The sequence below is a fragment of the Grammomys surdaster genome, unplaced genomic scaffold (genome assembly GCF_004785775.1).
Source record: "Grammomys surdaster isolate TR1022 unplaced genomic scaffold, NIH_TR_1.0 237, whole genome shotgun sequence".
NCBI classification, from domain to species: Eukaryota; Metazoa; Chordata; class Mammalia; order Rodentia; family Muridae; genus Grammomys; species Grammomys surdaster.
Window position 1 is genome coordinate 2,275,143 of NW_021604682.1, and position 15,492 is coordinate 2,290,634.

The 15,492-nt window shown below is 47.3% G+C and overlaps 1 protein-coding gene across 6 annotated transcripts in view; it reads right to left on the reverse strand.

The window, feature by feature from the left end:
* Ggt5 (gamma-glutamyltransferase 5) overlaps positions 1–15,492 on the reverse strand; it is a 27,017-nt gene that overhangs the window by 5,833 nt on the left and 5,692 nt on the right. For 5 of the 6 annotated variants that reach the window (XM_028773999.1, XM_028774000.1, XM_028773997.1 and 2 more), the window contains 7 exons: positions 7,231–7,361; positions 6,916–7,011; positions 5,770–5,965; positions 5,106–5,263; positions 4,528–4,674; positions 878–1,014; positions 388–581 (listed from right to left, as the gene is read on the reverse strand). In XM_028773999.1, coding sequence (XP_028629832.1) covers positions 388–581; positions 878–1,014; positions 4,528–4,674; positions 5,106–5,263; positions 5,770–5,965; positions 6,916–7,011; positions 7,231–7,361 — 1,059 coding nt within the window. The remainder of the gene's footprint in view (positions 1–387; positions 582–877; positions 1,015–4,527; positions 4,675–5,105; positions 5,264–5,769; positions 5,966–6,915; positions 7,012–7,230; positions 7,362–15,492) is intronic. The other variant, XM_028773998.1, reaches the window with a different exon arrangement.

Sequence of the window (15,492 nt, forward strand, 5' to 3'; positions counted from 1 at the left end):
TCTTTCTTTCTTTCTTTCTTTCTTTCTTTCTTTCTTTCTTTCTTTCTAAGTAAGGCTCATGCCATACAGGGACCTGGCTCAGGGCCATCTAGCAATAGCTTTCCTCAGCAAGGGATGTCTCTGGTGACAGAAATATAGAAGGGAGGCAAGAGGCTGCCTGCTTAGAGATTAGCAAGAGGGATCAGTGGGTATAGACCAAACTCCGACAATGGAGTCTGCAGTGTCAGGAGCAAAGGAGAGAGCCTGCCCACCAGCTCCTGAGCCCTGGCTGCCCCGCCCCTCCCCTGCCCACCTCTGAGCCCTGGCTGCCCCGCCCCCAGCACACACACACACACACACACACACACACACACACACGCCACCCCCAGGTCCCCAGGTCCCACACACGGTGTGTTGATGGTGCTGGTAGCTGCCACAGCACTGCCGTCTTCTCCCAACACAGACACATGAGAGGTGCCCATCTTGTTGCCCTTGACCCGGGACAGATTGTAACGGCTGAGTCGGTGGTGGTCACCACGGCCCTCGATCTGCTGGCGGATGCGCTGGGCTAGATCCTCCCGGAGAAAGTCCTGGGAGATGTTCTGGGGTGAGCCGTTCAGTGAGTCGGTGAGGAGCCAGGGGTCAGAGATGGTCCTCAGAGCAGAGGGCAGGATGAGTTCATTCCCTGCTGCTGCAGTCTATCTTAGAAAGGCCCTCCTTTGGCCTGTGTGAAGCCTAGATCCTATCTGCGTATTCTACCACCTTGGAACCATTGCCAGGATATCCCTACCTAGAACTACAAAGAATTCCTACACCTTCCCTACACCAGTCCTGGCCCTCCCTTCATTCTGTATTCTAGGGAAAGGGAGAGGACCCCATCAGTTCCCGGGAGTCTTACCTGTATCCCTGGGTAACTGGAAGGGTCCCATAGCCGGCCCTTCTGCCCTACGGCAAACTTGAGAGTCTCTACGAGGTAATGGTACATGTTCACTTTCCCTTCAAGCCGGGCCACCGTCTCTGCAGAGAAGTTGAACCCTGCGGAGGTAGAGGGGTGCTGAGGGTTCTTTGTATACTGGGGTGAATATTGGACCCCCAAAAGATTTACTCATTTTTTTATTCCCAGAATCCATAAATATGGATTTATATAGCACAAGAATTAATATGGCAACATATGTTGAGGATTTTGAGAGGAGGTTTTTTTGTCTTGTTTTGTTTTGTTTTTTTGGTTTTTTGTTTGTTTGTTTTTTGTTGTTGTTTTTTGTTTTTTCAAGACAGGGTTTCTCTGTGTAGTCCTGGCTGTCCTGGGACTCATTCTGTAGACCAGGCTGGCCTCGAACTCAGAAATCCGCCTGCCTCTGCCTCCCAAGTGCTGGGATTAAAGGCGTGCGCCACCACCACCCGGCGAGAGGAGGTATTTACCCTGCATTGTGAAGTTTATGTAGGTTAGCCCTAACTGGAATCAGGTGTCTTTTGGTTTTTGGTTTTTTGAGTATTTTTTCTCGAGACAGGGTTTCTCTGTGTAGCCCTGGCTGTCCTGAAACTCGCTCTGTAGACCAGGCTAGCCTCAAACTCAGAGATCCATGCAGTAATGATTAATTAAATAAATTTTGGTGGCAGTGGCGGTGTTAGCTTCCATGTTACCCACACCAATGTTCTGGGTTCTTGAATGAAAGATATATAGATATATAGATAGATAGGTATATAGATATTTTCTATCTTAATGTGTCTAAAAGCAATGGCAAGGCCATTTTCTCACCTCCATGTGGCTAATCCACGATCCTCTGATATTCCCAAATTATTATTTATTAAATTCCATATTTCATCCTTGCTGCCCTGGACCCAGTTGGACAGCAATCTTGGGCCACTCTGCCCCAGCTCCTATATGGTGGCTATGCTCTTTGTCCCACACCTTCTCAGACATGAAGTCTTTCTTCTCCTTCTCTTGGCATGACAGACCTCCTTTTTCTCTCTGTCCCAAGCCCAGTCAACTCCCAAGATCCCGCCTCTGTCTGCCCTGCCCAGCCATTGGCTGGTGACATCTTTATTTACCAATCAAACCCAACTGGGGACAGAGTCCCTTAATATCTTGCATACAAACATACAAACTCCCATACAAACAATTTTGAGAGCCCAAACTAACATAATACAAACAGCCACAGGTCCAAACTCAGAGTTCTGTCTGTCACTGCCTCCTGAGTACCGGTATTAAAGGCATGAGCCACTATGCCATATATAAGTCAGACCCACACAGAAGAGATGTCCCCTCTTGCCTATGGTCTGACATCCCACAATTTGGCTTACCTGCAGTCAGTCATAGTTGGAGAATATTAAGTGGAAAGTTTCATAACAATCCATAAGTTTTAAGTGTCGTTCTGAGTGACACAATTAAGTCTTGCACTACCTTGCTTCATTAAGCCAAGGATGTAAATCAATCCGTTGTCTAATGTATCTATACTGTTTCTGCTGCCTGCTTATTAATTACTTATTAATAATAATAACACACACACCACACACGGCACTGAGACTGGTACCCAGAACATGACACATGCTAGCCATGAATTCTACCACTGAGCTCTCAGGCCTTACATGATCAGATCAACTGTCACCATATTGAAGTCAAGGTGACATTTGGCCCTAGTGCACACTTGCAGGCTTGGTTCTGAGCTTGACCTACTGGGCAGTGATGGAAACTCTACAAGGTAGGACCTGTAGGATGGTTCAGGTCATGTGCTCAGTGGGGCTTATATTTTCTTCTCTCCTTTCCTCTTCCTCACATCCCAGAAGCCTTGAGCTTCTTGCTTTATTGCAAGCCTCTGCCACGATGTACCACCTCACCATAGACCCAAAGCAATGGAGCCAACCAAACCCAGACAGAAGCCTCTATATTTAAGCTTGGTCTTTTGCTATATATTGTAATGCTAAATACTGGCCCCAAGGCCTGGTCGCCCCCAAAGAGGAGACTCTGCAAGTAGACCCAAGTGATACTTTGTAACCTTGCCCCCACAAGTTATCCCTGATTGGTGAATAAAGGTGCCTACAACCTATAGTTAGGCAAAATTGAGATAGGTGGGACTTGGGCTTCTAGGCTTGGGGTCAGAGGAGGACCATGAGGGGGAAGAAGATGGAGAGAGAAGGAAGCCACCATGAGTTAGGTGAGTCATAAAAATATGGCCATGAGGGCTGGCCAATTGGAGTTAAGAGCTGCCCAGATTGAACATGGCAGGTTATAAAACGGGGTTCAGGATGGGGACACAGACTCTAGTAGCTTAGAGGGTAAACATCTGCCTAGCTCTCGTGCTGTTTAAGGCTTATTGTAAATATAAAGATTGAAAAAGGAGGGGGGATGGGATGGGGGTTCTAGGGAGGGGAAATGGGGAAAGGGGATGACATCTGTATTGTAAATAAATAAAATATCCAATAAAAGATAAACATATAAAATAAAAAATAATAAAAAAAGAAACAGCAAAAAAAGTTAAATATAAAGATTGTGTGTCTTTTATCTAGGAACCGAATGATCAAAGGCGAGTAGAAGCCCTGTTTGAGATGAAATATTTCTACAACACCTCTAAACCCCATGTGACAAAATAAAGTTTCTCTTTATAAGCAGGTTTTATCACAGGTATTTGTGATAGCATCGAAAAGCTGACCAACAGCAGCAATGCTGGCCGTTTACATATGCTGAAGAGAAACCATAGTGCTTGCTCCCCGTAGGCAAGAAGGCCGCTGTGGGTGTCTTACTGCCCCTAATTTATATAAACGTTTTCACAAGGGCAGCCATAGGCAAGCATGTAGTATGTGTACGGCTTTGTGCTGTACTGACAGGGGCGGAGTCTAGACTAATGCAGCCAAAGGCAAGGAAAGCCAGCAGATTCTCCTCAGGAGACCCTAGAGGGAATCCATCCTGCGTGCAACCTGCTGTGTGTCTTCTAGCTTCCGGAACTGTGAAGCCTCAGGCAGTCCCTGCAGGCTATGATTCTCTGTGCGGTTTCAGTTGTACACACCTGACAGGTAGCGCGATACCTGCAGAGCCTTCTGCTCCTGTGCCCTGAGACTGGGTCACAGGAAAAGGACGCCACTTCCTTCTGTACAATATAGCTCTTGCTTCCTGAGACAGAGACCAGCTCTAAATATACCGTCCTGACCACTGTCCTGGACAGTCTTAGATATCGTATTATCCGTCCTGAGTGTCCTCAAGGATTTACAGAGATTGGAGACTTGAACCCTACAGTATCAGTACTCAAAGGTGGCTGGACCTTTAAGAGATAAGACTTAATAGGAAGTCGATAGGCCACTGGGAGGAGTTTGCTATTGGAATGTGCTTCACATGAGACTCTTTGGTAGTTCTCACAAGAAAGCTGTTATAAAAGAGCCATGTCTCTTCAGTACTCTACCGCTGAGCTAAACTTTTCTTGATAAGTAGCTGTGTCCGGCAATATGTTATAGTGATAGAAAGCTAATGTGTTCCCCCCAAAATCTGCGATGAGCTGAGAGCTCAGATTCTCAGGGGTGGGGCTGGAGGAGAGAAGGAAAAGCTAGGGAAGGTCTTACCTTTCAGCACGTTGAGAATTAAGCTAAGAATAGCGCCCCCTGCAGGCGGTGGTGGCGAGTACAGGGTATAGTTTCCTAGGGGCATCTCCAGGGGTTCCACCACTTCCGGCTGGAAGGCAGCCAAATCCTGAACTGTCAGCTGGCTTCCTGGAAAGAGATGGTGAGAGCTCCAGGTGTAGATGGGGGTTGCCAAAGAACAATCAGGAGTTGTGTCTCAAGGTTAAGAAGTTTCTCTTGCCTGCTAGTGATGTAGCCTTAGAGGGTTGATGGGCAGAATGGTATGGGGTGGGCAGAGAGCAGGTGAAGGTAAGTGGGAAACAGGAGGAAACTGATGGTCAGCTCCGCCACCCATAGCCTCTTTACAGGCAGATGTGCAAAAGCTCCGCCCCTCAAGATTTTTGACCACTGAGACCCCTAAGGCTAGCAACGACTAGGCTGGACTACATGGGTACCTCACCTCCCCTGAATCTCTGGAGCACCCCGTAGTACTGGAAGAAAGGTATGACTTTAACCCCCGAAGCCCAGAACTTGACTCTTTCCCTAGCAGGGCTGGGTATTGGAGTATCAGTTCAGCTAACCTTGCTTGGCAATATCTTCCACCAGCATGTGGCCCAGCCTCCCCGTGTATAAGGCCTCTGCACCCTCCGTGGCCACAGTTTCCAGGGTGTTGGCCAGCGCAGGCCAAGGGAATGGGTCCTGAGATCTCAAGGTTTCTGTCCCATTGAAGAAGAGCTGTCTAAGGGGGGGGGGGAGCAGGAAGAGAGGGCAGGAGGCAACCTCAGACTGATACCAGATCCCAGCAGACACTCACATTCCTGCTGAGGTCTAGAGAAATCTTCAGGATTCTTCTCGGGGAAACAGCCAAGATCCTAGCACTGAAGCACGGGGGAACTGGTTGCCTAGAAGTGGGACTGGTGCTCACTCCTGCCTATGGAACCGTTCTGGGGTCTCAGGTTTACTCCATGACCTCCCGGGAGGACCCATCCCTGAGCTAGCCGAGCAAGAAAGGCTATCTGCCATCCCCAAAGACGAGCAGAAGGAAGCCAGCGCCGAAGGAGTAAACTAACTTTAGCCCAAATTAGGTTCTGACTAGAGACAGAAAAGTATTGGCTATCCTGGCTTGTAAAGGGCTTTGGCCCCTTAGGGTTCAACCCTCCCGCTGTGGAAAGACTGAGGCGCCCCTGGACTGTGGCTGAGCTCAGGTGGGATATGGATTTGAAGGGACTACCCTACAGTGCTCACCTCAGGGTTGAGGAATTCAAGGCGGGCCACAGGATGCTGCTGTTGAGGAACTGGCTGAGGACAGAGGGCACACGGAAACCCTCACGGAGCAGTGAGATGGTGGGCCGGAAAAGCTGAGCCCAAGGCAGGCGGCCGTGGCGGCGGTGGGCCTCAGCATAGCCCCGGAGCTCCCCAGGAACCCCGATCCACTGGGTCCCTGCATAACATGCACCTTTCCTTATCCCAGTGCAACGCTCTCAGCTCAGCTTGGCCTCCCGGCTTCTGGAGCCTATGCTTGACCATAATGCCCCTGGCATCGACCTCTTGTGGCTCCCCATTGCCTTCCATATAAAGTCCACACAGGGCGGCTGGAGAGACCGATCAGCGGTTAAGAAGCACTGACTGCTCTTCCAAAGGTCCTGAGTTCAATTCTCAGCAACCACCTGGTGTCTCACAGCCACGGGATTTGGTACCCTCTTCTGGTGTGGCTGAAGACAGCTACAGTGTACTCATATAAATAAAATAAATACATCTTAAAGTCCACATAGAAAGACTGCCATCGGGTACTGATCGTTACAGCAGACAGAACCAAGCCGAGGCTACGGAGGCTACCCAACTCCCACCCAAGAGCCTACTCTGCCCTCAAATAAACTGGACCCAGGATTCCTGTTCCATCAATCCATATCCGTTGGGATCCCCAAGACGGGTCTTCCCCTTGGGGCATCCCCTTACTCAGAGTTTCCCCCAAAATAAGCTTTCCAACACACCCCAGAAGGTCAGGGGGTCCAAGTCTCCCCATGCCCAGAGGGTTTCATAGCCTGTCCATGAGACATACTGATCCTTTGGGGAGAGGGGCTGTTCTGGACAAACCCATAACAGAATGAGTTAGGTTGTCTGACGAACCCTTCCCAAATATTGACTCTACTCCAGTGAGTACATTTCCAATACAAATTGGACTTGATTTGTCTCTTTCTTTCTTTCTTTCCTCTTCCTCTTCCTCCTCCTCCTCCTCCTTCTTCTTTGAGGCAGGGGGTGTGGGGGGATGGTGGGGCACAGATACAGGAGGACCAGGAAGTGTGATTGGGGTGCATGATATGACATTCCCAAATAATCAATAAAAATAGTCTGTTGGTGGGGGTGGGGGAAGAACCCTTCCCAAGGCCTTACCTGTGCCCAGTGGCAGGGAGTTTCTACACTGGTTTAGCAGGTCCTGGTCACAGCTGGCTGGCACTGTCTCCCGAGCATTGATAACTTCCACCTTCCCTGGAGTTGAGATGGGGTGAGAGATGGCCCCAGTTTGTTCTAGGTCTTGGTTTCTATATCTGTGCTAACCCTTGGAACATTTCCTACCACCAAGGCTTCTCACAACAGAGACAAAGACAGTCCAAAGGGGTCCCAAGGTACCCGGGAAGATGCATGCAAGAAATGAATGCCCCATGATTGACAGAAGTCTATCTTCCCGGGGGACCCGTGAGGACCCACCTGTTGACGAATTGTAGATGGTGAAGACAACCCCTCCGCCCAGGCCCATGCTCTGAGGGTTAACAACACCAGTACAGATCAGGGCAGCGATGGTGGCATCCACAGGTGAGCCCTGCTGCTGGAGGATGGCTCTAGGGGACATGACACAGAATCAGAGATCTGGCTTCCCTACCTCATCAATTCCTGGGCTCGTCTGACTGGCACTTGCTGGGAAACAGCCACCGATTGATGATCTATCGGTTGGCACCAAACCCCAAGGGTGGTGAGGAGACACACTGAGCTGCCCCCTCAAATCCAGATACCCACTGGTCCACCATCACAATTGACAGATCACAAAGTATGGTGGCATTTCCACGTCCCTGTGGCATAGGTAAGGTGGTTTCCAGTTTACAAATGACTCTGCTGCCATTATCCCCTGGAGTTCCAGCCACACTGGAACATTGCAACAGGGAAAACCTGGGCCCCTGTAACTTATTCTGAGATTCCACTCTCTAAGCTGGCCTTTAGTGAGTGACCCCAGGATCCTGCACTAAGGTCCAGTACTTAGTCCAGTCTTATGCCTTTTTCTTTGTCCCCAAGCCCCATGACAATGCCTATGCTCTTGGGGACATCTGCCCCTTATCTGTCCAAGGGACAAGTCCTTTAATTTCAAATTGTTGGTGAGACTGGTCTATGTCACAGTGGCTTCTGGGACAGAAATACAGTCTGCGCCACTCACCAAGGACCGCCCCTTTCTTCGCACGCAGAGGCCCTCCTCGGCACCTCTAGGATTACCATTGAACCGCCAGGTACCAGAAGGAACTCAAGACCCACAAGGGCAGACCTAAGTCTCCTCCCGCAACTCCGTGGGACCTCTGACCCCACATCTTCCCTTGACTCCGTTATCTCGGTGACCCAACCAGTCCATCCTGGACTCGGCCTCACTGGGGCTCCTTAGCTTAAATGTTAGCATAGGTGGGAACCCCATCGTTCCACGTGTAATCCTGGAATGGAATGGAGCCAGAAGCATGAACAAAAACAAGACAGCTATATACAGTCAGGCATAAGTACAGTTTTTTTAAAAAGACTGATTTGTGTGCCTGTGCGCGTGTGTGCGCATGTGTGCGCATGCGCACCTGATCTGTGTGGAGGCCAGAAGAGGGCGTTGGAGCCCCTGAAGCCGGAGTTACAAGAGGATGTGCGTGCTGGCCCATCTCTCCAGCACTAAAAAGCACAGATTCTTAGCAATAAACCATCATCAACAACGTCAAAGGAAGGCAGGTGGAAGAGACGACATGTTCCCATCAGAGACAAGTTACCTCTGCTTGAGGCCGCTCAGCAGCAGCCTTCGATTGCTGCTTCCCACCTTTTTTTCCTTTTTTTTTTTTTAAAGATTTGTTTATTTCTTTTATGAGTACACTGTTGCTCTCTTCAGACACACCAGAAGAGGACATCAGATCCCATTACAGATGGTTGTGAGCCACCATGTGGTTGCTAGGAATTGAACTCAGGACCTCTGGAAGAGCAGTCAGTGCTCTTAACCCCTGGGCCATCTCTCCAGCCCCAAAAGCCCTTTCTACACTCAGCTTCTTCAACGCTCATCTTTACCTCCCGAACCTCCTAATGTTGAGTCTTTGGTCCATATTTGAGCTCATCCATGCGATGCAAATGCTATACTTAAGACTTCTGAATGTGCTGGGCAGTGGTGGCGCACGCCTTTAATCCCAGCACTTGGGAGGCAGAGGCAGGCGGATTTCTGAGTTCAAGGCCAGCCTGGTCTACAGAGTGAGTTCCAGGACAGCCAGGACTACACAGAGAAACCCTATCTCAACCTCCTTCCCCTGGAAATTTTATTTTTAGTAATTGTTATACATGTTTTCCAATACTGGGTGGCAAATGAACAAGACAGCAAGGAAACATAACAAAAGTAAAAGAAACTCAGGATTGAGTATAGACAATCTTCTTAAAAGATCCACAGGGCCCTTGGTTCTAAAGGTCATAACTTGGTTCTCTCTCTGTCTCAGTCTCCCTGTCTCTCTCTCTCTGTCTCTGTCTCTCTGTCTCAGTATGTATGTCTCTGTCTCTCTCTCTGTCTCACTATGTAGCCCAAACTAACCTCATACTTGTAATTCTCCTGCCTCAACCTCCTAAATGCCAAGACTTATAAATATAAGCCACCACACCAACTATGAATTTCCAAATAATTGTATTTCAAGATATAGAAGACAAGATTAAACATTTCAAGGCTGAGGAGTGGCTCAGTGGGTCAAAGCACTTGCCATGTAAGCCGGATGGCTTGAGTTTGTCCTTGGAACTCATAAACAATTAGAAATCCTGCAGTGGCCAACATCTCTAATCCCAGCATTCCCTCTGATCCCAGAATTCCCTCTAATCCCAGCATTCCCTCTAATCCCAGCATCCCTATCTCCAGATAGACGGAAAGCTCCAGGGAGCTTACAAGCTAAGGTAACCTGGAGTACTCAGTGTGGCAGAAACAAGACAAGGTAGAAGATGAGAAACGTCTTGTGAAATTCTTCTCTGACCTCCACGTGCTGCAGTGACCCACGTGCCTCTCATACAAAATAAATTAGTTTTATTTATCTGTTTCATTTTAGATGGGATCTCACTATGTAGCTAGCTAGCTCTGGCTAGCCTTACATTTGTTATGTAGACCAAGCTGGCCTCAAACTCGCAGAAATTTGCCCACCTCTGTCTCCCAACTGCTGGGATTAAAGGTCTGCTCATCCAGAGATCCTGAGTTCAATTCCCAGCAACCACACGGTGGCTCACAACCATCTGTAATAGTGTCTGATGCCCTCTTCTGGTGTGTCTGAAGAGAGCAATGGTGTACTCATATGCATAAAATAAATAAATAAATCTTTAAAACAAAAGAGTAAGCAAACAAGGCTGGAGAGATGGCTCCGTGGTTAAGAGCACTGACTACTTTTCCAGAGGTTCTGAGTTCAATTCCCACCAACCACATGGTGATGAGGCAGGACAATCACTTGTGCTGTAGAGCTTGAGGCAAGCCTATCAACATAGTAGGACCTCGAGTCTATGAGAAAAACAAACAAACAAACAAATGAGGGCCAGCAAGCTGGCTCAGCAGGCAGAGGTGCTGGTGTGCAGGCCTAGCAACATGAGCTGGTGTCACAAGATGTCAGAAGAGAACTAGCTTCTAAGAATTGTTCTCTGACCACCACTGTCACACACACACACACACACACATTTGCATTTACTGTGGTGATTTTAATAAGAATTTATATAGTTGAATGCTTAGTCAACAGAAAGTGGAACTATTTGAAAGGTTAAGAGGTGTGGCCATGTGAGAGGAAGTGTGTCACTGGGGGGGTGGGCTTTGAGGTTTTAAAAGTCAATGCCAGGTCCAGGCACTCTTGCTCTCTTGCTCCCTCCCCCTTCCCCTCCCCCTCCTTTCTCTCTCTTCCCCCTTCCTCCCACTCTCTCTGTGGTTCAGGATATGGTGCTCTTGCTCTGTTCACTCTCCCTCTCCTTCTCTGTCTGTCTGTCTGCCTGTCTGTCTGCCCTCTCTCCCTTTCCCCTTCTCTCTCTCTCTTCTTCCTTTTCTCATACTCTGCCCATGCTCAGCTACTGCTCCAGCACCATCCAATGCTGCCATGGTCCCTGCCATGATGATAATGGACTAACCCTCTGTAAGCCAGCCTCCAAGTTAAATGCTTTCTTTTATAGAGTTGCTGTGGTCACGGTATCTCTTCACAACAATAGGACAGTGACTAAGACACATACATATACCCCTTACACACTCACACACATACACACACACACTTATAGTCTCACACAATGACACTCATATGCACACATGCACAACAAATGGGGTAGAGAAGGAGAGAACCTTCAGAGAATAAATTGACTCATAAAAGATTCTGGAAGGAGGTAAAAATCACAGGGCACAGAGTTCTGTAAGGACGGGGCGAGAATGGAGAAGAACCAACACGGAAGAGAAAGACTTGAGGTCAGGCACAGCGGTGCACAACTTCAGTTCTAGGACTTGGGGGGCAGAGGCAGGCAGAGCTCTGAGTTCCAGGTTAATCTGGTCTCCAGGTTGATTTTAAAAAGAACAAAAAAAGCCAGGTGGCAGTGTTGCATGCCTTTAATCTCAGTGCTCCGGGAGGCTGAGGCAGGTGGAACCTGCCTTAAACCTGCCTTAAAAACAAGTCATGGGTTTGAAGAGCCACTAAAATGTATCACCTTAAAAGTGCTTATAGTCTAGGGGCTGGAGAGATGGCTCAGTGGTTAAGAGTGCTGACTGTTCTTCCAGAGGTCCTGAGTTCAATTCCCAGCAACCACATGGTGACTCACAACCATCTGTAATGAGATCTGATGCCCTCTTCTGGTGTGTCTGAAGTCAGTGACTGTGTACTCATATAAATAAAATAAATAAATCTTTTTAAAAAATAGTGCTTATAGTCACAGAGGAAGCTCTTGCTATTTTGCTATTGATAATGTATATGTATGTGTCTGTGTGTCTGTGTGTGTGTCTCTCTCTCTCTTTCTGTGTGTGTGTGTGTGTGAAAGAGAGAGAGGGGGGGGGGGATTAGGGACGGAAGAACTCTATTGTGGATTTGAACTGGTGTTACCAGGGAGAGTAAGATGCTTGCCAGACAAGGCTTCCCTAGTCTCTGAACAGAAGAACTCAGCTACAAGAAGCAGCACAGCAGTGACCAGCTATTACTTCCCAGAACACCATCCTCTAGCTGGGCATGGGGACTCAAGTCTTTAATCCTAGCCCTTGGGAGGCAGAGGCTGGAGGATAAATGGCAAATTCAAGGTTGTTTGGTCTATCTAGTGACTTCCAGGCCAACCAGGGATACAGAAATAACTGAAAACACTTACACATACATACATGCATGCATGCATGCATACATACATACATACATACATAATACACACATACATACATGCATACTGTCCTTGGTTAGGTCTTGACTTCAGGTCTGGCTAAAGGAATATGCAAATCGATCCTGAGACATCTGGGGCTAGTAAACAGGAATGTCCTCCAGGACTGACGAGCATATTGGGGGAGGTCCCCCGTGTATGAGAGGTTTAGTCCACAACTTGGTACTCTTAAATAATAGTAGAAAATTTAAGAAGTGTCTTGATTAGTGTTCTATTGATGTGAGGGGACATGACCAAGGCAAGTCTTATTTTAAAAGAAAAAAAATAAAGCATCTAATCGGGGACTTGCTTAGAGTTTTAGAGGGTGAGTTTGTCATCGTCATGGCAGGGAGCAAACAGAACAGTAGCGCTTTGCATCCTCATCCACGGGAGGTGGGGTGGGGGGGGAGAGCAAGAGAGCACAAGTGAGCACAGGCCTGGCTTAGGCTTTTGAAACCTAAAAGCCCGCCCTTATTGACACACCTCGTGCAATAAGGACACACCTCCCAGTCCTTCCCAAACAGTTCCACTAACTGGTGACTAAGCATTCAAATATATGAGCCTATGGGGGTCGTTCTCAAACCACCACAGATATGTAGCCTCATGGGAGGTCTTCTGGAGACTGGAGACATGCCTTGACGCTCGCTCCCTTCCTAGCTCTTCAGTTTTTATCTCAGCCATGAGGTGAGCAGCTTTGCCATGCGCTGCTTCAAAAACAACAGGCCCAAAGGACCATGGGGAAAAAAACCCCTGGAACAGGAGGCCAAATAAACACAGCTTTTAAAAGGTGATTTCTGAGGTATTTGTTGTGACAATGGAAATCTGACTAACACAATATGTGTAAAAGAAGTCAACAATGGGCTAGAAAGATGGCTCTATAGTTCAGAATATCAGTTGTTCTTGCAGGGGATCAAGGTTTGATTTCCAGCACCTATATGGTAGCTCACAACTATTTGTGGCTTAAGTTTCTGGGGAATCTGGTGCTTCTGTTTGACCTCTGACCTCTGAAGGTACCAGACATGCACGTGGTCATATGCATGCATGCAGCGAAATACTCATACACATAAGAATGAAATAAAATGTATAGTTTCTGACTTAGAGGGGTCTTGCTGGTCATATTGTAATTTGAGCATTTTTTTTTAAAGGGGCTGGACAGGAGCTAAGAAGACTTGCTGCTCTTCCAGAGTACCAAGGTTCGGTTACCAGCACGCACATGGCTGCCCACAACCATCCATATCTCCAGTTCCAGGAGACCTGGGTGCCCTCTTCTGACCTCCTTGGGCAGCAGGCACACAAGTGGTGTACACACTTACACACCTGTAAACTCTCATGTACATCAAATATTTCTTTAAAGAAAAAGCAAAAAAAAAAAAAAACACCACCAACAACAACAAAAACCCAAACAAGCAAATATAAATATAAAGCACAATAAAACAGACCAGAGAAACCCTGTCTTGAAAAAACAAAAAAACATTCCCGGGCAGTGGTGGCACACGCCTTTAATCCCAGTACTTGGGAGGCAGAGGCAGGTGGATTTCTGAGTTCGAGGCCAGCCTGGTCTACAGAGTGAGTTCCAGGACAGCCAGGGCTATACAGAGAAGCCCTGTCTCGAAAAACCAAAAAAAAAAAAAAAAAAAAAAAAAACACCGGACCAATCCAATCTTCCAGGAGTCAATAGTAACACTCAAGAGTGTAAGGGTTAGGGAGAAGAGATCACGTTTAGATCATTAATTAATGATGAAGAAATTGTAAATTTGGGAACTCACTTTTGTTGTGGCCCTTTCTTCGGTCACGTGGCACTCCACCCCACTTGTGGAGTCTGCCAGCAAGAGGTCATTCACAGATGTTCAGTCCTGGACCAGTGCCCTGAGTCAAGATAAGCCTCTTCTCTACGACTTAGTCAGAAACAAATTGTGATGTGTTATCATGTGTTCCTTAAGCTGTATCTCGAACATAAATTCAACATGAACACCTTTTTAAAAAATCAGTTGGGTTTTTTTGTTTGTTTGTTTGTTTGTTTTTGATACTGGGAATTGGCTTAGGGCCTTGACATGCTGGGCAAATGCTTTAGCCCTAAGCTACATTCCTATACGTAAATAGTAACTGTAAGTCATCCGGAATAGAAGACAAAAAGAAATCAAGATAGAAGCAGAGAGTAATACAAGGAAAAACAAAATACACCGTCAAGATAATCACCAGCCAAGGGTGTGGCTCAGAGATCCAGCCTCCGCCTATCTTGCTCAAGGCCCTGGCACTCAAAAAGGAAATCAGCAAAGCCAAATATTGCTTTGTTATAAGGGCCACCGGTTCAGTCCTATCGAGGCAGATCAGGAACAGAAGATTCATTACAGGCTGCTGTAAACATTCAAAAGATGCTACACAGGGTCTTGCTATGTGGACCAGGCTGGTTTCAAACTCTGAATCTTTCCGAGTACTGGGTTTGTATGTAGATGTCTGGCACCATGCCTAGAAAGGTTTATATATTTCAAACACACAAATAAAAAGTGTATGTCGATACATGTGACAGTGTGAATAAACTGGACGCGTTTCTTGAAAAGGATTTACTAACTTCTTGTAATTCACACAAGGAAATAGAAACTTGGGTTGGTGACACGGTTCAGTGGGAAAAGGTGCTTGCTGCCAAGCCCGGTGATTTAAGTGCCTTTCCCAGAAACCACATGATGAAAGAAGAAAATTAACTCTGTCCAGTGACCCAGGTAACTGTCACTCTCTCTTTCTCACTCTCCCTCTCCCTCAACAAATAAAATAAGTAAATCTAAATATTTAAAACATAGAGACTTGATACCCACTACAGAAACAGAAACCACTGTTTAAAGATTCCACATTCACATACACAAAGACCCTCAAGTGTAGAGGGGATGTCCGCCTTCTGTTACTATATCAAGTACTGAAATAGTCAATTTTTATAAAGAAAAGGTTTATTTTGATTTACAGCCCGGGAGTGGTAGTCCGTGGGCCGGTTGCATCTGTGGCTCTGTGGCTGTGGCAACACGTGGTCGAAGTGTTTGGTGGCACAGAATCTCCCAGAGGGTGAAGAAAAAAAAAAAAAGAAAATGGAGAAACAGGGGTTTCCCAGCCCTCTTCCAGGGCCTGCCCCGGTACTCACAAGGCTCCCTACTACTCTGCCTGCCTCTTAAAGCTCCACCACTTCCCAAATGCGCCAAATGGAGAACTCCCCCTTAATACGGCCCGGGAAGACCGTGTGAGATCCAAATGAGTACAGAAGGCTTAGCCAGTAAACTATCAATATGTAGAGATGGAACAGCCCATTTTAAAAACAACACAAAATAAACCTCTTTCTTCCAGAGAACACAGAGAGAGAGAGAGAGAGAGAGAGAGGGGGACAGG